General features: G+C 35.3%; 1 protein-coding gene across 6 annotated transcripts in view; it reads left to right on the forward strand.

The window, feature by feature from the left end:
• Positions 1–24,810, forward strand: part of AKAP6 (A-kinase anchoring protein 6) — a 237,037-nt gene extending 212,227 nt beyond the window's left edge. For 5 of the 6 annotated variants that reach the window (XM_061997541.1, XM_061997547.1, XM_061997545.1 and 2 more), the window contains 2 exons: positions 15,987–19,402; positions 19,713–21,212. In XM_061997541.1, the coding sequence (XP_061853525.1) occupies positions 15,987–19,361 (3,375 nt within the window). In that variant the 3' untranslated portion in view covers positions 19,362–19,402; positions 19,713–21,212. Of the gene's footprint in view, positions 1–15,986; positions 19,403–19,712; positions 21,213–24,457 lie in introns of those variants that run through there. The other variant, XM_061997543.1, reaches the window with a different exon arrangement.
• The last annotated feature ends 1,234 nt before the right edge of the window (positions 24,811–26,044 follow it).

Consider the following 26,044-nt stretch of genomic DNA (forward strand, 5'->3'; position numbering starts at 1 on the left):
ATTTTGATTTTTTACATCAACAAAAATTATAATTTTGTTATAGTAAATATGGATCTCCTGTTGCAACAGAAACAAGTTATATTTGTGAGACAACTCAGAGAGGGAGGGCTGAACAAAGATCCATATTACAGTAGGAAAGCATAGTATCTCCTTTTGCATGTGTGCAGCTGCTGTGCGGAAGCAGTTAGCTGTTTGTACCTGCAGTTACTCTAAATAAAGTGTTATGAGCTAAAAAGAGTTTAGCACTGGTCTCGCAGTGAGAGTGAAGGAAGTCTTGTGCAGTTTTGGGACTGCACTGTCAGGCGTTGAGGCATGGTGAAGGTATGAGTAGAGGACCTTGCTTGGTATCTGGACACTGGGAATCTGACAAGGTGCATGCTGCTTTGTTCCTACCTTCCCTGAGGTATTCTGGAGTTACTTGCTGGACAGGGTTGACTTTCACTGGGCAGGGGGCATGTTATTCTTTCTGCTGAGAAATAGCAACCATTTAGAGCTATCATCATGCTCATTTAAGTTTCACTGTGGGCCATTTTGTTTTGGAACCTCTGATCCCAGGCTTGTTTATAACAATATGATTCTTTGAAGTATGTCATTATCTACTAGTTTCTCATGTTGATAGAAGTATCTGTATTCTCAACATTTAAAGATGTGCCAGCCACAGCAGGATTCAGGTTTCTTTGTCCTCCCTGGCCTGAGCTGGCATGTTCTAACCTTTTTCACTCAGTTCCTGTGTAGTAATTTTTTGGATAGGTACCAGAACTGTTTCTTCTGCTTCCCTATCTGTCTGTATTTCATGGTGTGCCAGTCTTAGCACACGAACTGTATTCCTTGGTAACAAGTCTTAGTTGTGGTTGCCCACAGAATACTATAATTTATAAGAACAAATGAGATGTTTTTATACCCTGATGGCATCTGACTGGCTGACAGCAAATAAGATAGCCCAAATGATTATACTGTCTCTCATGAGTCTAGGAGTTACTCACATTTTCTGCTATCATCTTAATTTGTGTACTAGGATCTTCCGTTGTCCTGTTTCTGCACCTTTTTACATTCAGTCACTTATCTAGGCCACTTATAACATTACAAAGGTATGCTGGAATTAATAACAAAAGGCTTTTAGGGTTCATTTGCATTGTTTGTCTTGGTTGATGTTTTTTAGCTATGTTTGGTTTTGCAGTAGCAGGCACTATAGTTTGCACATAACAAGATATTACCATGTACAAAAAGCATCTAAAGTCTGGTAGAAGATGTACTTTTTAGAAACCAAAAACTATGTCTAGAATGTGGGATTATCAGTAAGAATCACTCCAAAAGGATGAAATGTGGTTAGATTCAGTAGATTAATCTAGCTATGAAAAATGAAGTATTCATACAATGAAAAAAACAAAGATTACTTTTAAAACACAATAGAACACTTGTCTGTTACTGGAATCAGTCCTAATCTGTTTTAGCAAAAGAGGTTTTTATTTTTCCCATCTGTCTTTCTGTGGTAAATTCTTTTCTCCCAGATATATCATTCCATAGTTTGCTGCTATAGCATTATATGTCACCTAAATTTTAGCTTCAGGATTATACAGATGCCTTACAGTTTGCCTAACAAGACCCTGATAGCAATCATCTTAAAAGAAAAAGTAGTTTGTCTGGCAATTGCAACAGCAATAGCAACAATCTTTAGACAACTAAACCCAAAATTGCCATCTAAAATTCCTGCTCAACAGCTGGAGAATCTTTAACTCACTATGCACTTTCTGTTGGATGACTTATCTATAGTCTATTTGAAAGACTGAACAGTTAAAAGAATTTGAGACAGACTCAGTCATGGTCATGCCCAGAAGTTTAAAACAGTTAGACTGAAGTTTTGGGTTTTTTTAATCTTTTGCACAGTCAGTGGTGTACTCAATGTAAGTTGTGTGTTTAGCCTCAGTGGATTATTCCAGTCATCACAGATGTTTGGGAATGGCCTGTGCAGGTCAGATACCTCTGTGTATAGAAAACTACAATGAAGTGACCATGGAAATTCACTTTTCAGTGGTTATTTTAACAGTACTGGAGTATATAAAACTGTTCCACTGTTGTGGCTGGGAGAGAGACAAAACTGTGATTTCTAATGAATTTTACTTCTTAAGTTACAATTCAATATTCCTGCCTTTTGGTGACAAGAAACTGCTTTTTTTCCAGGCTACTCATTCATTGAATGGGAAACATATCTGTTTTATGGAGCAGACAATCTTTTTTCTTATTCAACAGAGAGGGCTAATTATTGAGGGGATAGTATTAATCATGCAATTTGGGTTAAGGATCTGTAATTCTTGCATTGTCTCAAAAATGTCTGAAATATTAATTTGTCTGGTGACGAAGTTCACTACTATGCTTCATGCAAAAAAATTGTGTTTATTTCACTTGTTCTCCTGAGTCATCCCATGTGTACACTACACTGTATGTCCAGCAAAACCTCCATCTGTATTGGCTTGAAAGTATGCTATACATCCAGCCACGTAATTGAAAATAATAAGGCCACAATAAATGGGATGGCCTTGGGGTATAACACCCAAGGGATTCAATTGGTGTCGCTTTGCATCAATGTCCATGCATCACGGTAATTGAGGTAACATAACCAATTACCACATTTTAATTAGAGTTGTAAGGACTTGGGAAAATCTGCAATAGTGAGACAGCTCACATTTAAAAAAAAAAAAAAAAGAGAAAAAGAAAGGAAAGAAAAGAAAAAAAAAAAAGCCACTTCTTTCTTTTCCACATGCTTGTTTCTTAGGATGCAAAGAGCCTGCTTACATCTCTGCTTCGAATTTTTTTCCAGCTTCCTCTTGGTTTCCTTCATCGTAAAGCACTTTGAAAAAACAAATTGTCTAAAAATACTAAATTATTTCTGGTATTTTTATATTTTTTCTCTATTTATCTCTGTGATGCTTCTTGGAAAAGAAAATAGTTTTAATAGTGCTAGGCACGGTGTCTCCACTTCTCATTATTTACTTCACTGGTGCATTATTTTTTAAAGTTATGGTATGACACTTGTTCTAAGCTTAAAACAAAATAAATAAAAAGCCTACCTTCAGAGGTAAAAATGAATTTGTCATTTTTCAGTTATTTTCCAGATTGCTTCAATAAACAAAAACTTGATTTACAAAAGATAATTGTTTTATCAGAAGCCATTATTTTGTAAGATGGAATCTAGCTAAAAGTCTTGCATAAAATTTTGAAGCTCATCAGAATTACCTAACACAGCAAAGTACTGAGTGATAACTCAATTGACTTAAGAGAGAACACTACTATGTAAAGTGATGAACAACTATTGTATGATCGAGCCCTCACAAAGTAATTATTTAATGACTTATGTCTGAACCCTTATAAATTGTTTTTTCACTATCTGTCAGAAGTCATTTTTGGTTTGATGTTGGACCTCTTCATATAGAATTTGACAGTACAATCTTGATTGCTTGCACTTGTTTCTGTCAGTCATCTTGTTTTACTCATATTTCATCACTGAAGACTGCTCACTTTGGTGCTTTTTCAAAATATCTATTTGATTGCAGGATCTGTGATGTGATGCACCATCCTTATATTTGAAGTGTGCATTTTTTTGAGCTTCTAGCTTACATGGCATGGCTGATTTGTCACATGGAATTCTTTATAAGATCTAAAGTGAGGTTACATAAATGGTAAATATAGGTCTAGATTTTTCTTGGACTTTAATTCAAGATAGGTGATATGCCCTACATTCTTGTAAAAAATTCTATATTTCTCATAATTTCCTTGAGGATCAGCCATACTTATAATGGCAACTGTCACAGCAGTATACTGAGTCTGAATTATCTGACAAGACTGAAGCTGGTAAAAATCCTTTTTGTTGAGCAGATCTTGGTAAAAAAAATACAGACCTAGTGGATTTTAGTCAACATTAAATAAACATTTGGATAAATGCTTTGTTATTCTTGATAAAATCTCCTGAGTGATCACCTGTAATGGTAGGTTTTTAGAGTAAACAGAAAGTAAAAAGAATGCATTTAATTCTTTCCATGGAGGACTCTTCTACATCCTCAGAGACTGCAAATCTTTCTGTCGCAAATAACTAATAGTATAGGGTATCAATACAGAGGTGAAATACTCCAAGCAACATTATCAATGTGCTAAATTTTGAACTGTTTCCCACCTTCTGGTAGATGTTATCATGTTTTGCCATGGCTTTGTAAAATGATAGGAAGTCCAGGGTGTATATTCAAACTGATAACCCCAGCCAAACCAGAAAAAATTCCAGTTCTCTGAGTGAGCAAACTCTCAGAGGTGATCATCTGAGCTCACTGCCACCAAGTCAAGCTCTTAGATGTTGCTCTAATTTTTATCACGTTATGGACTTTTTAGCTGTCAGTTGGATAAGGCAAGAAGAGGCTAATGCCTAATCCAGACTCCAGAGAGAGACAGCCCTTGTTCACTATTTCACAATCTCTATTAAACCATAGTAAGTCTGAGCTCTTCTCCTGCAGAGGATGGAAAGTAATGGTACATACTCCTAACTTTCTCCAGAGTCCCAGAAGATGGTTTGGGAGTAGATTAAATTGTTAAGATTGAAAAAAATGTACTTGCCAATTATACTTTGTTTCTTGTATGACCTTCGTTTTTGTCTGCTAATGAAAAGGGAGCACTGAATAGAAAGTCTTCATGTGTTGCACAGTGTTAGTATGAACAACACTAGGAATAGACTTTCCTCTGGAGCCTCTTCCAGTACAGTTTATCTTTACTCCATAAGGTGAATCACCTAGAGCAGAAAGAATAGTTTAGCATTCTTGCTCTTTCAGTCCTTTCCTCTGCACTGAAATTTTCAAACATACAGCTTTTCCAGCAAATGTTGATGATGTTGATTACATATAAATTTTAAGTTTACATTATAATGAGACCCACAAGAACATTTCTTGTAGCTTGTTCAATGACAGTCCTAAAGCTGTAAGTTTCAGTCATGATCCACTTGAACTGGACTGTGTACTTCTTAGAGATGAATATTTCTCTTCTGTCAGTCTTTGCCAATTCTGCAGACATATTCTATTTCTTTGCCTTTTGCAAGGTACCCAGCAAACTTTGCCACATGAGAAATTAAAGTTCTTTTTTGGTGTTGGCATGAGCACAGGAAGATAAATGAAATTACATTAGAAGTGAAGTTATTTTAACGAGAAAATCAATTTCTGCAATACTTAATTACTCCAAGCCCCCTTTGATTTTTTTTTTTCCTTAATGAAACACACAACATTTCTGTGCACTATTTGAAATTTGCTTGCTTTTTGCTTGAGTTCTCAAAATAGTTTTTAGAATGAGAAGAAGAAACCTTGTTTTCTGGCAGGTTGTACAGCAGTTATTTCTATCTTACAAGCATTTTCTGTATTGGATGATAGGGCCCCAATCTTTTGGCCATTACGAAAATGTCATTGAAGGATCTTCAGTAAGTATATGCATAATCTGTGCTTCATTGTTCAATATTATAGAATGTTCTAAGTGCTGCATCAGCTGTAAGCAGACAATAATATGATAAAAAACAATTTAAAAAATGCTTGAAAGTAAATAAATAAATAGCACACAAAGTAGAATGTACCACATGAAATTATCAGGCAAGAGATTTAAAACAATCAAAAGGGAATACTGTTGTCATGAAGCATGTAATAAAAATGAAAGTTATTCCTACAAGACAGTGAGGGTAGCAAAAATACGAATTAGTTCAGCAAGTAATTAGACAAATTAATGGAGGAGACATAAATTAATGCTTCCAACTCTGAAAGTCCCCACCAGCTGACTTCTCAAATTGGGATGGCAGCTTCTATACCATTCTGTGTGCCTGAGGTTTTTTTAAACTTTTCTGTAAATGTTCTGCACTCGCCACTGCAGGAGACAGACACAGCTGGATGAACTGTTGATCTCACCCAAAATGACAGATGCTTCTTGAAAGCACGTGAACTCACAGATTTGGAGACCTACCCATATTATATTTTTACATAGAGCAAAGATGTTTTAAAGAATGATTTTCATTATATTTGGGAGGGATTTAGGACGTCTACTTTCACCAGAATAAAACTGAAAAATGCACCTATTTACCATTTTTTTCAAGATACTTCTAGCTTATTTTTTTGTAAAATATACAGAAAATAGAATACATGCATCTACTTAATATTTAAATATGTACATACATTTATATGTCAGAGGTACTATAATACACATTAAAAATGTAAATTGTTAGCAATGATGATATAAATATCTCCTTACATATAAGACATTTTTGTCATCATTGTAGTTCTAATCCATATTCAGGTCTTCGTGTTTAGTGTGCAGTAATATGTAAATGACCTAGCCAACTGCATTAAGCAGTGTTTGTTTATTCTATTTCTTTTGGCATAGCATATAACTGAATTTCTGCCAAAAATGTGGCTGCTTCAGGGAACACTGTTCAAGTAGAAGGAAGTTTTGAAAGGAAACACACATCATAAGTCTTTACTCTGTGAAACAGTAAAATCAAAACAAACTTTTTGTTCATAAAAATACTTGTATTAATGTAAAATAATGCACTTGTAAAATACAGTGAAAGAACTGAATCTTTCTAGAGTGCTCTGTTTACATTGGCTTTGTAAATACAATACTAAGAGGCAGTGATTTTTTTCATATGTGGGGAAGGTGACTAAAATTGGTGAAACATGAAAAAGCAAAGTTTAAAACAAATTATTTTTAAATGGCATATTAATCTTGGCTAACACATAACATTTAAATGCATTTAAACTTAGAAAGCAATGAAGTTTAAGTGTTAAAAAATTGCATTAATGATGCATAGAGCTATCTACTTATGCTGGCAGTCCTTTCAGTCTTCCAGGCTGACACTTCCTTTTTTATCCAGCCAGCTAATTTCCCCTCTTTTGTGAGGAGTAACTGTTTTCACACTAGTGCTTACCCAGTAAGCCTCCTCATTGTTTCATGGTTAATTATCTTCTTGAGCTTCACCTTCTCGAGTGAAGAGAGAAAGACTGGGCCTCCCCACAGCTCTAATGAAAGCTAAGTTTTAGAAATGCACTGTGTGAATAAATGCAGTGTCTGATCTACCAACATAATAAATGAGTTCCTAAACTTTATGGAGTCACAGCTCATCCAGCAGATTTACTGAACAATGCAGAAAGATGCTTTATTTTTTAAATCCTTTTTTATTTTTAAAAGGAGGGAGGAATCTTGCTTCAGTGTGAAACCAAATACCATTAACTGTTCAAAAATCTCTAAGCCTTACACAAAAGGTGCATGTAAAACATTCAGTTTCATTACAAACCTTGGCTCCTGCATGAGAGACTTTGACCTCTATACTTTAAAGTGGTATATTAACAACACTTTTACTAATAATGTTAATGCTAATAGCCCTGTACTTCTCAGTTATTACACCATTTTGTAAACTCCTATTACGCATTGGACTTTTTGTGCCTCACCATCACTGAAAATAGCCATTGTGAATGGACTTAAGTCTTCAGTTTATGTTTGCATTTGAGACCAAGTTTAAAAAGTGTAGCATTTAAAACAAAATCTCTTGTAGCAGAAGTTAAACAATGACAATAGTTGTTTTGTAATAAAGAGGTACTACCCATTGTAATATTGTACACAACCAAATTAAGGCAGGGAAATATAAACCTCTCACCATAATAAGATAAAGTTGTTTATTACTTTGTCTTCTAAGTGAATTTCTGCAAAGTAAGCTTATATTAATTAATTTTTCAAGTAACCAAACCAAAACGTGTGGGTAACACTGGTACTTGAGACATTGCATAGGATCTATTGGACGTACTAGATTAGATTGACAATTCCAATATCCTTTTTTCTTTCCAGCTCCAGGGCTGTGTTGGAATATATTATATACAGAGAAAACTATAAACATCATCACTTACTAGTGATGGAGACAAGAAAAACAATCTGGAAGTTCAAGGATGAGATAATCTTAGTGAAAGAGCTCTGCCTAAGGACCTCTTGTACTCGGACATAAGACCAATATTTCTATTTTGCAACATTTGAAAAGCAGATCTTCTTAGATATAGGCTGTGTAACAGGAAGGAGCAGTTGTATTGTTGTAGCCTCAAAGTGCTTACCATAGTAATTTTGATTCACTGCCAGGAGAACTCTGCCAATTATTGACAACTGTGGTGTTTAACTCAACACTTGGAAATCCATAGGTAGGCAGAGTGTGCCAGTACTTATAATATGCAGCACTCTTCTAGCCTTTGACTTCACAATATTTGCTTATTTACTCTCCTTTAGTCAGTATCCCAAATTTACAGATGGTGAATCAATGACCTCAGGAAGTGCCTGAACTGACATTACAAAGAAATTATGTTGAAAATTTTAAAAGAGGGCAAGGGAAAGAGTTCATTCTCGTTGATGACAGGAATTATGCAAAATTAGGTAGTCGCTCAACTGCTTCATGGGGAGGAGAAACTGATGATAGAGGCAGATATTCCTCATGTAGTCCTGTTATTCATAAATAATAGATAAAGTCTCCCTTTCCAGTATACAGGGAGAATTTTTTATTTAGAAATTCAAGCCTCTCCAGCTTTCAATGAGAAAACTTTCTTTCTTAGGTTTCTCCTAAGGTCAAGCTCCCAAGAGCTTCTGTCCTATTCTTTTGTACCTTTTATCTATCTGTTTCTATGGTGATTCTCACTCTTACACTCATTTCTCCTGAAACAAAGCTCTTAATACCTCAGTGATTCTAGGTGTCCTGATTTGACTGTTGTAGGTTGGAGTTGGCTATTGTGTCTGCTTGGCACACTCATAGTTTCCATAGAGTTGTTCTGGTTTAACTGAGAGTACACCATTAAAGGAGCACCAGTTCCAATGTAAATGATACTAAACTAACAGTATGCTTAACCAGTATGCAGACCTCTTAAATAGTACAAAGACAACACAATAGTGAGTTTATTATGCCACTGTAGCTTTGCTAGTGCAACTTCGCTCATGAACATCTAAATACAGATGGATTTGCCATCAATGCTGAAATATCAGTGAAAAATCATGCTGATGTCCTGCAGTGTAGACAAACAATAGTTAAGCATGTTCAAGAATGTCAGTTCCACAGATTTCCTGGTTGGTGGGGTTTTTTTCTTAAACATAAAGACTGAACTTTGATTGAGTCAAATTCTGAGACGTAGCACAAGTGAACTCCCACCAACTTGCAAGGGTTGACTGCCAGGATTTGCTCTTTTCTGAACTTGGTGTGCATGGCAACATTTTAGGTTTGGGTAAAGCTAGGAATGTTTTTCCAAGAGTTTTGTAAGGGATTTGTGTTGAATTCTTGCACAAAGAAAATCATATATGCCTCTGAAGTAAAGGTGAGATGGAAATTACATTCAAAGTCAAATAATTCTGTCATGTAACCTCTTGACAGATGAAAAGAAAACTACAAAGCAGAGAAAACAATAGTCAGTAAAATATGTCATCTAGCCAGGTTTTCTCATTAAAAAAAAAAAAAAAAGAGCTCACATATACAACTTGGAATATAGATCTGGGACTGTAAAACTGTTTGGATGACAATATGATTTAAAATATAAAAATGTTATAGATGTTCTTCTGCTCTCTAGTAAAGGGCTTCTTCAGTAATTGAGAACCAGAAATGTTAGAAAGCCGTATGAGGCTACTGTGGCACAAAAGGAGGCTGCTGCTTCCGCAGACTGGAAAACAGGTAATGGGTAGTATGTTAGCAGTGGTACTCTGGGCATAATGCAGGGACTAAACATGTTGAGTCCCTGCTTTTGCTTTGATCTATGATAGAAGCTAGTTCCCTCAGGCCTTCCGTTGACACAGCACACCTTCTGTTCCAGCCTGGCTTGTCTGCACTGAGTGATGTGTGGTGGAGGGTCTGGAGCATTTGACTCTTTCAGCCATCTGACAGAAAGCCAGAAGACCCTCAGAGGACTCATGTGAAGGCCCAACTGACCCCAAAGTGTTATGTAGCATCCTCAAGTGACATTTAAATAGCAAAAACATGACCAAGCTCACTGACTTCTTAAAACATTTTCACTACTAGTAGGAACTAATAGTTGACATGGGCATCCTCTTAAAATATCGTTGAAGTTATCTAATCTGTTACTTAGTAGATGTGCCCACAAAACCACTATCATGATAAAGAAATTTATCAGTATTAAAACATAGGTATGACAATCCTATCCTCTAGACTTTTATTTCTGAGTGTTATCAGACAACTTCAAACATTGTCATAAAGACATGTACCTGAACAATGATGGAACCTCAGTTGTTTCCATAAGATCCAACCTGCACTGAAACCTTTGCAGACGACATTTTTGACTGCAGAGAACATCAGTGAAATCAGTGTCCTTCCTGTGGTACAGGAATCTGTACATACCTTTGCCTGTGTAGGATATACTGGTGATACCTGTAAGCATCCATAACGCCTAACAGAAAAGCATAGGTTCCGCACATGCAGGATTGATCGTATTATTTCATCAAGGGAGGCAATAATATTTGTAAAATGAAGTAAGAAAAAGGATGAACCACAATTCTGAATATTATTCTCTCAGGAAATAAACAAATATCCTCTTCTTTTAACTGCAGTTCTATGAAGTATATCTGTTCATAATCAGTTTCTCAAGTGATCTGTGGTAAAGAATGCTGCTTCCACATGTTTTGAGACCATATTGTAATGTGCAAGCCACTTCAGTATTGTGCACATGGAATATTATGCAAATACTTATGCATGTTAAAACATTCATGTTGGGAAACGGGGACAGTTCTCTTATTGGTTATGGTGTAGGGAACTCCGTTAAGAAAATGAGCTCAAGTGAAGCAGAGGTAAAGGGGGTACTGTAAATGTTACTATTTCCCTCAGCCAAAGTACTTGGCATGCTTGCATTTTTCAAAAGACAAAATCATGTTTGTCTTCCTTGAATGTGCACACATTCCTGTAGATGGGGGATGCTTTTTTTTTCTTTCTCTTTCCTCTGGCCTCTAAGTGCAGTTGAGTTTGGATAATTTGTCCACAGCAACTGATGGATAAGTTGCAGAGGAGGGAGGAACAGAGTTTGTATTTATTATTGTAAAAGCTCTTTTTAAAATGTTAATTCCTTTTAAAAAATATAATGGTACGTAGGGGTTACATTACAGGCCTGTTTCACCAACACAAAGTGTCTGTACTGAAGGAGCACATGCAAATGAAACCGAAACAGAGGATCATTGTGTAGTAAAATTTGCTGCAGAAAAAGCAAAAATATCTGTGTTTTAGTAAAGGAAACAAATAAAAATATCAATTTTTGAGACTTTTCCTTAAAGAGCGCTGGAGTTGAGGAGATGTCTTTATTTGATTTCATAATCTTGTTTCTTCCCATTAATATTTTCAGCAGATTTAACTATTTAACCATTAAACATCAACTCTACAGACATCTAAGTGCACATCTAACTTTTTTCCCACTGAAATGGGAATATTGTCCTGAGAAGAATACTTCAGGTTTCAAATTAGGAATAGCCAAAGTCCTTTCAAGTACACCAGAACTAATTCAATGTTTCAGTCTTCTGAGTCTGTAATATTATGAGTCTTAATTATATTATAAACTTCTCAGGCAACAATAAATGCCTCCTAAGTTTTGTTTATCTAGTGGTAAAATTTAAAAAATAGGAATATGCATAATATTGTGCATCTTTTTGTTCTTATTGCATTGTTATTTTTTTGTTTACTTGGTCCAAACTGATCACCTTCTCTTACTGTGAATCAGGTGACCATTGAGATCTACTTTAGACATAGTGATACCTAATGACTTTATAATGATAAAGTCATTCTGACCAGCTTCAAAGGTATTAATTTTTAGAAAGATGACATATACACACACCTACACACATCTATATATGCGTGTATGTATTTATACACACACACTTGCACATATGAAAAACAAGTTTCTAAATTTGGGGAAATTTCGTGCAATCAGTTACACCAGCTGGTATCCAAAGAATTTTTGCCAGACGGTAAATTTGCAGCATGTTTTGTCACAGACTTCATCAATGTTGAGTCTTAAGAGTGACTGTACATGGCACATCTCTTTGAAAGTTCTGTAGCACACATAAAGCTTCTCTTTAATTATAGTCTGTCTTACATGTGGAGATCAGCATGTCTGTCTGTGACAGATCTCTTTCTTGTTAGGCATTTGTGGTTCAAGGAGTGATACCTTGAGCCAAGCTAGGTAGAACATCCTAGTGCAAACTCTGTAGAACGGACACATTCAAACTGAAATGGGATAAAAAAACATGGTGCAGCTCTCACATAGGTAAGGTTTTTCCAGTTGGAAATGGCAACAGAAGACTTGTCTGCTTTGTGTAAAAGATGCATTGTGCAGTACTGTACAGTTTGTTTGACTGAAAAAGAATCAGACAGGAGATGAAACAGCATTTTTCCCCAGTAAAGTTTAGCTCTGACACCAGCTGACATGGTGTTGTAACTCCTATCCACAGTGTACCACCAAGTAAAGGATCAGCTTGGGGAAATGTAAATATTCTGTTGGCAAGACCTAATTATCTATTGCTATCATGATAATGCTAATCTACCAGCACCCTATCTATGCATCGAGCATCCTGATAAGGAGACACCTGACATGATAAAAATAGTCTTCAGAGATTTCTGGTTTTTACCTTGTTACTGCTGTTAAGTGCAAATGTAGGCTGGAGTGACACCATCTTCCTTTCTTTACTCCAGAGATTTATTCAAGATTCTTTGTGGTGCTGCTCCCTCCAACAACTACCTCAAAATCTAATGTCTCTTTCCTGTTTGAGTAGCTTGCTAAATTTTGTAAAAAGCAAAGAGAAAATATGATAAATATGCCAAATATAAAATGTTTGTGACTTAAGCTGAGTGGTTTGTTTTGAAGTCTCTACTTGGGAAGGACTGCCAATGTATCTCATAACCACTGAAGTTGTGCTTCAAGAGACATGATGCTTGTAAGAAAGATAGTAATTCACCAATATTAATTCATTCAGTTCTTCGGACAGAGAAAGCTATGCTCATGAGATGACTTTATCTACATAAAAGCCTTGGGAAGTAAAGCTTTGACAATTGAGGAAAATAAATATATCAAATCCCTTACCATCATAACGATGGCTGCAAAACTTCTGAACATATAAAAAGACCTTTGTCTGTTAGGAAAATAAAAAATAGGCTTTGAAGTGAGGAGCACTCAGTGAAGATGAATGGGCTGAGGTCATAACTCTGCATGTTTTATTGTTTTAGTCCATCTGACTTGCAGAACAAACAAGGCAGTCAAATGATGATTTACAGGGGGAAGGTTATCTTCCTGACCAATAGGGACCAAATGTTTTGGTCTTGAGAAAGAAAATCATGTTCTGTGGAACATAAAATCCTTGAAACCTGTTGATGATTTCCTGCCTTTGGAGGGTTCTTTCTGCAACTGGCAAAAGCTTAAATCAGAAAAATTGTACAATATAGGAAGATTTTCTCAACAATGCCTTTCTAATGCTACATAAATACTAGAGTAGTAAGTCATGCTGCAGAAAAAATGAATAATTGTAGCTCATTTCTTGTTTAATCTAGCAAGTTCTCAAACTAACTTAATTTCAGTATTGTGATTCTCTTGCATCAGTTTTTACTTGCAGGTTGGGAGTCAACTACAAGTGGAGAACTGGGTCCAACCAAGTACCAGTCAAGAGCCATTGTGAAAATATGGCAAATAAGCAAATACAAATACGAATTTCTGAACTCATCAACGTACAGAACTGCTCTGATAGACATAGTTATCTAGCAAATAGATATTTTCATGGGAATTTAGCCTGTAAGATATCACTAGCCAATATCTCACAGGGGAAAAAAAGACATTAAAAAATGTATTCCATAAAAGCTTTGAGGTAGTTAGATCCACAAAGCAACTTGAGCCTTCAACATTAGACATGGTAGATTCTCAAAACCCCAAAAACCTCCTAACACGACAAGGAGGAAAAATACTTCGGCAACCCTCTTCTTGCTCATGATTATTGTACAATATCCTAACACAGCTGCAGTACTCAGAAACTTACCTTACAACTAATCCAAATGAACCATGGGACACAGATTTATCTTCCATGGAGAATGTCTCAGTTTATCAAATTTATTAATGATCATAACACCATACTCAATGGTGGATAGCTACTCTGTCCAGTTTGGAGAAAATAATTCTGCCTTATGTCAGCTGAGTGTTTTAGCCGTTAGGCTAGTGGACATACTGGAATGGCATAGCTTTGGTTTTGCACAGAAACAGTGTCACCTATATTCATAAATAAATCGACACTGGAGCAGGAATTTGGACCTGTCTGTGCCTCTTTCCAGTCCAATGTGCTGAACACTGCACTTCTGATCTAACTATATTAATTAGTTTATATAAAAGGAAATAGGAGAAGCAGGTGTCTTTTCAAAACAGCATATAGTTAGATCTTCTCCTTTAAGAATGTGAACCTGGTTCACATCTCATGCCTAATCTGATAGTGTCTCAGACCCAAAATCTGTGTCCTAACCATTGAACTGTTGGAGACTCTCCCATTTTTCACTAAAAAAAAAGGAGGACAAGCTTTAGCTCCTATTCCAAAGGCAGTATTAACAGCTGAGAATTGAAGTCAGAAGTACGTGCATTCCCCTGCACAACTAACCTTGGACCAGTCCTGTTGAATCCAAGTCAGTGACTAAGTTGTATACAACTGCACCTCATTGGACTACAGTTTCATTTTATCTGCTTGCATTTAAGTAACTTTATAAGTTTATTGTGACTCAGATTGCTGTTTGGTGTGCGGTCAATGCTGTATTTGAAGAACAAAACTTTCTCCAAGAAAGCTTGATAGAGTGAGAGATTGTACTTGAAAGGGTTTTTTTTGCAGAAGTGCTTGTTTTTCTGGACACAGTGATCATTGTTCAGCTGTTAAGATGATGTAAATGAAATAATTCTACATTAGTTAACAGTTCTTTTACAAGACTTACTATATAAGCAAAGTCTTCCCTAAAATGGAGACCTCAATAAATAGAAAAATAAAATAAATGTGTACTCCAAGAAATAGCCCCCAAATCAAGAAACACTTCTGTCTTATTTGAAGGGATTTAAGGTGAATCAGTGCTGTTGGCCACTTAACACATCACATTTGAGTAAGAAAAGTTGTCAAAATGTTCTTCCTCTTCCACACATATTTCTAGAAGGAACGAGTCTTAATACTATATGTTCTGAATCATAATAGCAAATATTACTGGAAAGTTATAAAAGCCTTTAAAAAAGCAAACTAAATTTAGCTCAATTATTTAGCAGCCCTTTCCCAGAGAAAGGTGTTAGCACAGGCAGTATTTGAAATTCATGTAGTATTTGATTAGATTGATTGATTGCTCTTACAGCTGAAGACAGTAACATTTATTAGGCTTACTTACTGGTCATTAGTACTGCCTTTATTATCAAGTAAAGTATAAACAGAAATTCTAATAAAAATCAAGTCTTGTGATTTCCAGTGTAATAGATCTGTTTTAAGGCTGACAATACAAAAGTTTCTTATAAATGTTTCAAAAATTCTTGAATAAATCATTCATCTCTTAACTTTTAAAAATTTAAGCAGACTGAGAGATTCTCAGATATCTAATATAATAAAGTGCTAGCTACATGGTTTTTACTAACACATTAACGCACTTCTGTGCTTTTCTGCAGATGGTTAAAAATTGTTACGTATAAAATGACTAACCACGATTAACCTCTATGAAAGAAAAGTCACATTTCAATATTTTATTTAGACAGCAAATAAGAAAAAAAATAACTAAGAAGACAAGGAAATCATGCAAAATTTAGTAGATTCCGATTGATCATTTTAATTTTACACAAAAAGTAAGAAAATTAAAAGTCTATTAGCAATCATTGTTCCAAAAATGCACTTTGCTCTCATTAATTTACCTATATGATTTCAGTGGAAGCACATTTAAAACACAGCTGTAAATTATTATCTTTGCCTTTTTTTTACAGGAGCCTCTGACTGTTATTGATCCTAGTTTGATGGATCTAAATGGCCCAAGTGAAGATGCACTAGAATGGGATGAAACTGATATAAGTAATAAGCTGATCAGTATTCATGAAGACTTAAGTGATCCGGATCAGGAACTCAAGAAAGATGATATAAGCCGGAAACCTGCTTCAGGAGAATGTGGTGATAACGATTTGGATGAAGATGAAAGTGTCAGTGATTGTGGAGGTCCTCTTTATTGTACCAGTATTACTTCCCCTCCAAATCCCCACATCTATCAGGTCTATAGCCTTCATAATATTGAATTCGCAGAAAAAAAACCTATGCCTTTTTTGAAAAAAATATCCAAACTCTCCAATGTAACACAGTCTAACATTTTAAACAAAAGTCTTAGTAAAGACTCATCATTTTCATCTACCAAATCCCTGCCAGACCTAATAGGGGGGACCACATTGGCAAAACCGTATAACTATATGTATCAGAGTGGAAATATAAGCAGGCATTCTGAGAGTGAGAGTGGGATAGTGAGTGAATGTGATACAGAAACTACAAATAATTCAGAATTTTTTTTGCTAAATGATATTGAAAGCACTCAAAGTAATCCTGAAATTGGGCATGCAGAAACTCAAGTGGATGATATAGTCAATATAATAAAACAAAAAATAAAGCAAGATGAAGAGGACCGTGCTAGTGTTCCAGATGATTTCCAGTTGGCATCTTCTGCCTGTTGTGGAAGTGAAAATGATGAGGATTTGGACAATGTTACCATGCATAACCCTGTTTGTCCAGAAGAATTACAAGGAAAGCATGATGTGTTTACATTTTATGATTACTCATACCTTCAAGGCTCCAAATTCAAATTACCAGTGATAATGAAACAATCGCAAATTGAAAAAACATATACAGAGGGCAGTGTGTTTCATGATTTTTGTTTTCGTAAAATACCTGGTAAATCTGAACATAAGCCTGGAGAGTCACAACCAGATGGGTTTATTCATGACCATATTCTGGCAAGTGTTCCCGGAGAATCAGATCCCAGTTCTTGTAAATCTGCAGAAACTTTAAGAAAATTAACTGTTACAGAGAATTCAAGACAGGTTTCAACTTTATCTTGTAGTTCTTCATTAGAATCTCTATCTGTAGTAGGCGATTTGTTTGGCTCAGGTTTTAAAAGTGGAGACGGCCTTCAGCGAAGCACTTCTTTGGAGAGCTGGCTGACTTCCTATAAAAGCAATGAAGATCTTTTTAGTCACCATGGCTCAGGGGACATAAGTGCAAGCAGTGATTCTGTTGGAGAGCTCAGCAAAAGGACATTAGATCTTTTGAATCGCTTAGAAAACATCCCAAGTCCTTTAGATCAAAAGATAAAGCACAGCATCTCTGATATAACACTCCAAAGCAGCTCTCAAAAAATGTCTTTTACTGGACAGCTGTCTGTAGATATTGCATCCTCAATCAACGAAGACTCAGCAGCTTCTCTCACTGAACTCAGCAGCAGTGAGGATCTTTCTCTCTGCTCCGAAGACATTGTACTCCATAGAAATAAAATACCAGATTCAAATGCATCATTTAGAAAACATCTTAATAGATCTGTAGCTGATGAGAGCGATGTCAATGTCAGCATGATTGTTAATGTTTCTTGCACTTCTGCTTGTACTGATGATGAAGATGACAGTGATTTGCTTTCAAGTTCCACCCTTACCTTAACTGAGGAAGATCTAGGTATCAAAGATGAAGATGATGACTCCAGTATAGCAACTGATGAGGATATTTATGAAGAATGCAATTTAATTTCAGGACTTGATTATATAAAAAATGAACTCCAAACTTGGATTAGACCAAAATTTTCTTTGACAAGGGAGAAAAGAAAAAGCATCCTCAGTGATGAAATTCAGCGCAGTAAAGAAGTTAGTAATGTGACATCAAAGGCCACAGATACATTAAGCATCGAAACCCTATTAAATGGTTCAGTACAGAAAATATCAGAAAATAATGGCAATAGCAGGAATGTACGATGTGATCATGAAAAAGGAACAAAGCATCACCTGATGAAAGATATCTCTCAGACTGTGAAAGATCAGCTTGTGGATGACATGGAGAATGGCAATGTTGAAAATACTCTTGGCAGTCAAAAGGAAAGCCTTGTCAGAGCATCAGCAACTCCCAAAACTCATGCATCACTTGATGTCAAAGAAGCTGAAAATGAATGTTGTGTCTGTGAAGCATTTACAGACAGTTCGGATGATTCACGTATGGATGGCAATGCTCTGTTGCCAGATGGATCCAGAAACCCTCTGAAAGAATGTCAAAATCATCTTCATCCTGACCATCACTCTGGTGTTTCCTCTCCTGCTAAAAAGCCTTGTCTTGAATCTTCCTCAGAAATGAATTGTGTAGACATACAAGATCCAGCTTTAGAAAGAGCCTTACCTAATGGTCAACAACATAGAATAAACGTTGGCGAGTCTTCAGCCAATGGTCTTGGTCCATGCTGTAACTGTGAATCTGCTGCTTTGAATAAAAGAAACATGGAAGATGGCTCAGTACACAATTTTGTGAGGGAGATAATAGACATGGCATCAACAGCTTTGAAAAGTAAGTCACAACCTGAATGTGAGTCATCTACTCCAGCTTCATTAGCACAGATCAAAGAAAAAGTGTTAGAACACTCTCACAGACCCATTCAGCTAAGAAAAGGGGACTTCTATTCTTATCTTTCACTTTCTTCTCATGATAGTGACTGTGGAGAGGTAATCAAATACATAGAGGAAAAGAGCAGCACTCCTGTACCACTGGACTTCACAGATGAGAGGGAAAATATTGAATGCTTTTTTGAAGCCTGTTCTGTGGAAGAATGCATTGAACAGCAGCAATCCGTTTCTAATGGTAGTCCTGAACCACAAGTCAAGCAGCAGCAACTTATTTCAAATAATATTTTTGAAACATCTCCAGAATCACTAGGTGAACCAACTTTAGTGTCATTAGAAGAAGTTAAAACTTCATCTGAAGATAGGGACTTATCTTTCTTATGTGACGATGGCAACATTATAAACATCCCCAGTCCTAACAAACAAAGTACATTAAACAATTTGAAAAATGCTACTGATTATTTGCTGATTTCAGATGTGGAAACTGAAGACTTGGAAAAGAATTGTCCAGAGTTTAGCACTAAAAAGTGTAGTACAGGAAAATCACCTGGAATTGAGGAGCCCAAAGGATGTGTTGCTGCTTCTGAAGAGGCTTCAGCTGTAGAGTTTCAGTTAAAGCCTGGCCATTCACAGAAAAGGGATGTTTTGTGTCAGAACAATAAAACTCTTACTTGTCAAGAAAATCTCCTGAATCTTCATAAGGAAAGACATATAAATATGCACAGATAGAATGTAACCCTTTCCAGGCACATACATTATCCTAAGAACAGGTATGTACTCTGCAAGTTGCACTTTTTTTTTTTTAGCTTCTTTTGTCTTTTTTTTAATTTTATTTTTTACAGTGAAAGGAAACCCTCATCCAGGGCTTCTGGTTTATGATAATGCTATATAATTTCTTTTGACTACATTATAATCCCAATTTACCTGCCACTGATCAACACAGTAAACACTAACTGCTTCTTGCCCTTCGGCTTTGCACTGACTAGAACTGCTCCCTTCTGGAGCAAATCTGCTATTTTGCAGAATTTGGGAATTCTTCAAATGTAGTATTTCTGTATCTGCCTCCTCTTCCCTCCTCAGCTGAGCTATGGAACTAGAAACCACTTCTACTCATTGATCCTGTTCTCCACACTGAGCTGACATTACGAGTTTATCAAAAGCACTTGATGAAGCTGAACTTCCAGTTTTACAAGAATTTTGGCTGACTAGTGAGTTGGAATTCTACAATATTTCCAGACAAGCCATGAAGCTGAGCAGACTGGAGAATAAGTAGAGACATAAATAATTTCTTGATGTCAATTTATCATGATTTAAGTTCAGTAACCCATTATTAAGAACACAATTATTACAACACAGTGCTAGGCCAAAAGTTGAGATTATCAAAATAAGAAAACTTTGCAACATCATTAAAGAATGTAATGTGGGATAAGGTAGAATAAAGACCTGAATACCAAACCAAATGGAAACCTAGTGCCACACAACAGTACTGGAAGCTTCAGTTCTCTTTTGTGGTAAGCATTTTGAAACGTAAGTAAGATGGTAGAACCTAAGATGAAAAATTGTCTCTAACCTCTTCTAAAGTTTGAAAGTATTTTGAATCTGCAGTTTCTGACCTTGCATAAATGTCCAACAATAGCTGCACATTTAGCAACAAAATAATATTTACAAAGAAATAAACTTCTGGATCAGATCCTAGTGTGGAGCACTGCTACTTTAAGTCTCAGTAGTTGTTTAGTGACCCAAAAGCCAGTAGAGCTGTATAGAATGTGAATAGTCTTTGGAAGCACTCTTCCGGTAAACCATAGGTAGCATGGCAACTCAGAATCCCACTCCAATTCCAAATGTTGCTGCTTGTCAGAAACTGTAACAAGGGAACTTCCGTTAAAAACACAAGGCTAAGTGTTGGGCCAGGTTTCCCCAGGAAGTTCTAGAATCTCCATCCTTGGAGATTTTCAAAATTCAAAGGGAAGTGGCCCTGAGTAATGTGGTCTGCCTTCGAAAATAGCCCTCCTTTGAGCAGCAGGTTGGACCAGATGACTTTAAAGTTTCCTCCCAACCTAAGTTATGCTGTGAGAGGAGAAAAGGCTGTTGTTAACTGCTGCCATGAAAACCACTAGTACTCTCCAATTGCAAATCATATAACTGTAGCAGAGGATCTGGGCCTGTTTTTACAAAACAAATTGTTTTGCTGCTATTAGGTATCTAACTTTTGCGTTTCCTGTTTTTACTATGCTTTGGGCTTTTCTTTTGCACATATTGACAGTTTAGCCAGCATTCATACATTCTTGTATGTACAAATATGTCTAGCAAAATCTTTAGGTTATAACAGCAAAGGTCTACAGCTTGCCACTATCTCTTTGGACACATATCTATTTGAATAAAGGATTATCTCAGAATCATCATAGCAAAGAGGATATTTCTTGAATGGTCATGAAACAGGATATTATGACCTGCTGATTGCCAATAAAGTTAATACTTGGACACATGCAAATAACTGGAGAAGTAATGAAAATCAAGTGAGAATTACAAAACTCATACATAATACTATATATTATAGAGTTACATTAAAAGGATTATGTGTATATAGAAGTCTCTTTGGAAATTGAGATGATGACAAAAGTCTGCGATTGATATGATACTTACGTAAACATAATATTTTCCTAAATTGCTGTTGTTTTATTAGTTTTTGGTTTTTTTTCACATTTTTATAAAATTAATTTGAGGAAGAATATTTACAATTATGAGTGTGATTTTATTCTTGTTTCATTCTTTCACTGCTGAAGTTAATAACATAGTTTTTCAAGTCAATAGTGCTTTTCCTCTGAGGACCTCAAAATACTCTACAAACTTTCACTCTTTAGAACTTCCTAGTTACTTACATGGTAGCCATCTGTGTTTTTCATAATGATAATATGTAATTGGTGTAAGGACTAAGATTGGACATAGAGGATGGACAGATTAAAAAGTGCCCAACACCATAATAAAATGTAATAGAGTCTCTGTGCAACAATTGTTAGTGTTATGTTGTAGTTTTAATTTTTGCCCAGCAGTTGACAAATATTTTTAGGATAACAAAGCCCTTTACATTAAATCTCACTTTTTACATTTAGGAAGACACACTGTTTTGTAACTGATACATATAGCATTGCTTCCATGAAAATTCTGTACTATATCCCTTCTAGTAGTGAAGCCCTAGGATATGTATGGTTTATCTTTGACACATCACAAAATGAAAATACGAGCTGCTAGATTTGGTTTCACTAAAGTCTGAGCTCCCTTCCCCCATTCACAAGCTTGGTGCTTTAACTTCATCTCATATGCTATGGGGAATGAATTACAGAAGCAATCTATCCTAATTTGTTAACTTATTCAAATAACAGTTATTATACTTAACTATGCTAAAGATTATCTTTTTGGTGGCAGATTGTTTATTTTTTGATGAGGCTAATTACTGATTTTCCAAAGGTAATTTACATTTATTACTAATACATCTTTTAAAATGTGACAGATAAATGTTGTTCCCATAAGTGTATTATGAAAAAAGTTACTATTTAAAAACACATTATTTAATTTGAAAGATAAATGGCAAACACCATTATTTTTCCTGTAGCACCTGTGCTGTAAGCTCATTTAAATGTGTAATTCCATGTGTAGCTGCAATACTTAGAGAAAAATAATGTATAGTATATGTGTACCTTAAAAGCATACTGAGAATCTCAAGCTGAAAAAGACACAGTTTCAAATGCAGTTTGATTTTATATTGTTTCAGTATTTACCTTGACTGTACAGGAGAAAAAAAGTAATGACAAGAAAATATTTCTGCCAAATGTTGCAATCCTGTAATTTAGCAGTGTGTTACCAAAAAAAAAAAAAAAAAAAGAAAAAAAAGACCATTGTGGGAAACCAATAAAAATTCTAAAAGCAGGCTTAAAAATATCTGTCAGCACTGACTAGTCTCTCGTGTGAGCCAACACTGACTTCTTCAACAGAGGCTCTCATAAAGCTGTGCTGATATTATTTCTCAAGTAGGGGACAGCTTGAAAGAACTGTCGTTCTATATATGAGATCATGTGATCTTTTGCTGTTCATGTGACCCATGACTCATCAATGGGATGGGAATTTCTAGTCATATTCAGTATTCATAGTGATCAACACATTACAGAGCCTTATGTGATGTGTCTTTTCTAGGGAATACCATACAGTTCTGTTAGTTCTTAGTAAGTCCAAAAGCTATTTCCTTCCTTTTGTGCAGAATTTGTAATTTAAACAAGTTTTAAACTAATTTAAGGAAAAAAAGATAAGTTTACTTGGGCTTAAGAAAAATGAATTGGTTTAAACTGTCAATACTGCACTGTTAGCCAGAATATCCAGCCACTTGAAATAGTCCAGACTGGTATTCAAAAGGCCCAGAAATAGGGGGGGTTTTATGACTTATTCCTTCCTTTCCTCAGTTTCTTTAGCAACAAAATAATGAGAGTAATGATCAATGAGACCTATGAAGCATGATTTATTCTCTGAAAAGTGTTTTGAGATCCACAGATAAAAGATGATACATAAATACAAAGGACTGTTAGTTAATTCTTTACAGGAGACAAATAATATACAGGTTTACACAATAGTTAATCATTTACTTTTAGAGATTGAAGCTACAAGAATATTCTAAGTCTTTGCTTACCATTTTTTTTAGCCAAAAGATTTTATAGGGAAGTAGATACTACAACGTTTCTTTATAGAGTTTTAAACAGTCTGACTTTTAACTCCTTACTGTAGCTGACTTTGAAAAAAAAAACCCAAAATACAGATAATCTTGTATTATCTGTGAATTATGTAATTTTTTTAAGACTTGACATCATCCATCAGTGAGAATTTTCATACTACAAATATGTAAAACTCATGCCAGAGATGTAGAAACCTTTTTGATACAATCTTCTCCTTTATTCAGATCAGTTCTTCATTAATATCTAAACAAACTGTTTAGCTTTGCACTATTTTCACATAAATAGGTTTCTTCTATAAATGGGGGAAGAGGTCAATTGCAACAAATAAGATCAAAGGAGAAAGCAACTGAATAGATCTAGATATTCCTGCTTAATTTGGAAGGCACATAATGCATGTCTGGAGTACTTTCCAGGAAATGCCTATGAGATGTACTTTGCACTAATCTTTGAGCTGTATCCTGACAGTTATTTCTTCATAATCCTCATCATAAGCCTGTGCTCTTTGATGAATAGTTTAACCCTAAACTCTGAGATGGATAATTCTATAGTATGAAAATATAACTCAATGTTGGTACTAGAAGTGTCTAAATACCTATTTACAATTTAAAATTACAGTGATGACGCTGACCATTCTATTCATGGACTGCTTTTGTGACAATTGTTCTTTCCTCTCTGTTGAAATCTCATTCTATATGTTTGCATAAATATTAAAATAAGTTGTGATGATGGGCAGATCTTTTTGTTGCTTGGGTTTTGAAAATTCCTATGTTTTAATTGCTCAGTGCACTTATGAGTGTGCTGAAGGTACGTTTGCAGGTAAGGATGAGGGTAGGATCTGGGGAAAAGGTCAGATTTGATGAATTCCCTTGTTTCTTTAGAAACAAAGTCTTTACAAAAATCAATGAGTTTTGTACATCAGTATAATTTTTTACACTAACTTGTACCTCAGGCTGTTAAAAGTCATTGTTTGCCTACTGTATGCTTCTGCATTAAAGGCTCTGGCATGTGACTAGTTAATGACTATCTATGGTTGTTCTGGAAGAGCTATGTTTTGCAAATAAAACTTCATTTTCTGTAACCTACTATTACTTTTTTGTTTCCTTTTAGAAACTTGGCTGCAATTCAGGTGCAGGTTCATCCTGTAAACCCTGGGATGACCTCCAATTCCATTGTATCACTGCCTCTCATTACACTGACTCCCAAGATAAATTTTCTTTCCAAATGTGATTTGTCTATGTTGGCTTTGTGATCAGGCTGCATATGCTAGTCTTATTTCAGTGCTCATTTTGTATCACAGCAAGGCCATTTGCCTTCATATGGATTCCTCTCCCAAGCTACCTCTAATGACCTCCCCTTCCTAAATTGAATGCTTCTGTACTACTTATCACTAGTTCTGTTCTTTAAAGTTTTGAAGTTCCAGGGAATTCATGATCAGATAGGTTCATCTTTTCAGAACTGTACCTGACAGTACACTTCTATTTTATGTATCAAATTTAATACTTATGTGTATAATATATAAGTTTACTGAAACTATTTTCCTTTTAAAGGGAAAATTTTGTTGAATTTCTGCAAAAATAAGTAGCCCTCCCGATTCAATATATCTAAAAATTAAGCAATTAAAATAAATGGGATTTTATTTACTTAATTTTAAAATTTAATCTATGCAACACTTCAAGAAACAGTTACATGGTGTTGTATATCAGAAACTGTTGACATTCTATTGAATTAAGTACGACATTTTGGGTTTTTATGCTTCTTGAGGTGGTAATGAGAAAAAAGTTTTTAAAAAATGTGTGCCTTGCTGTATTTCTTATACCATTTATTAAAAAGCTGCTTTCACAGTAAAATTATGTTGGTTAGAAAGGAGGAAATAGCAAGGTTAAGATGTGTGAATAATTTCTGTATATATGTATAACCAAGTGAAAACATTGATGTATAATGACAGTATAAAATGCTTTCATGTTTGTGATGTCCAGTGATGTGGAAAATATAAGCCTTAAAACCATTAGATTGCATGGTAATTAGAATTGGCATAATAAACGTAGTTTATTGGGGAAAAAAATATCAGAACTGGTGATCTGTTTTACCTACGTTCCAAGAACAGAATGCTTTATCAAAGTTCAGAAGAATATGGTTTTGTTTCCAAATATTCCATAGAAAAATGTGATTCTGTAGCTGGTGAAGATTTGTATTACCTGGCTTGCAGGTAAAGAACTTTTCTTTGTTTATCGGTACCAGTTTGTTGTCTGATTCTTAAAATTTCATTCACTTAGTTACTTATATTGAATAAGTTTTATATATATAGTTTTTGTTGACACTTTTATAGTTGGCTGTTTCAGTGACTTAGACTGTACATTTTAAATGTTTTTATCTTATGCTAAAACTATATTGGGTGGCCGAACCAAGCTAGACAGCTTTATAACCTATCTCTGCAAGCATGACATTCATCTCCTAAAAATGCTATTGGAAATGGATATCAGGAAAGTTAAAAGGCAAGGACTACTCTCCCATAACACCCTTAATCATTATTTTTCCAAGAATATAAATATTTTTACAAGAAGTTTTAGCATCTTTCTTCTTGTAAAAATATGTGCATCAGTTTCACTCGCTTAGCTAGATGCTTAGAGGGACTATACTGGTTACATGAGATATTCACATGATAAGAGTGAAATAACAGCTATTAAAAAAAAAAAC

This window comes from Colius striatus, chromosome 6 (assembly GCF_028858725.1).
Source record: "Colius striatus isolate bColStr4 chromosome 6, bColStr4.1.hap1, whole genome shotgun sequence".
Classification (NCBI taxonomy): Eukaryota; Metazoa; Chordata; class Aves; order Coliiformes; family Coliidae; genus Colius; species Colius striatus.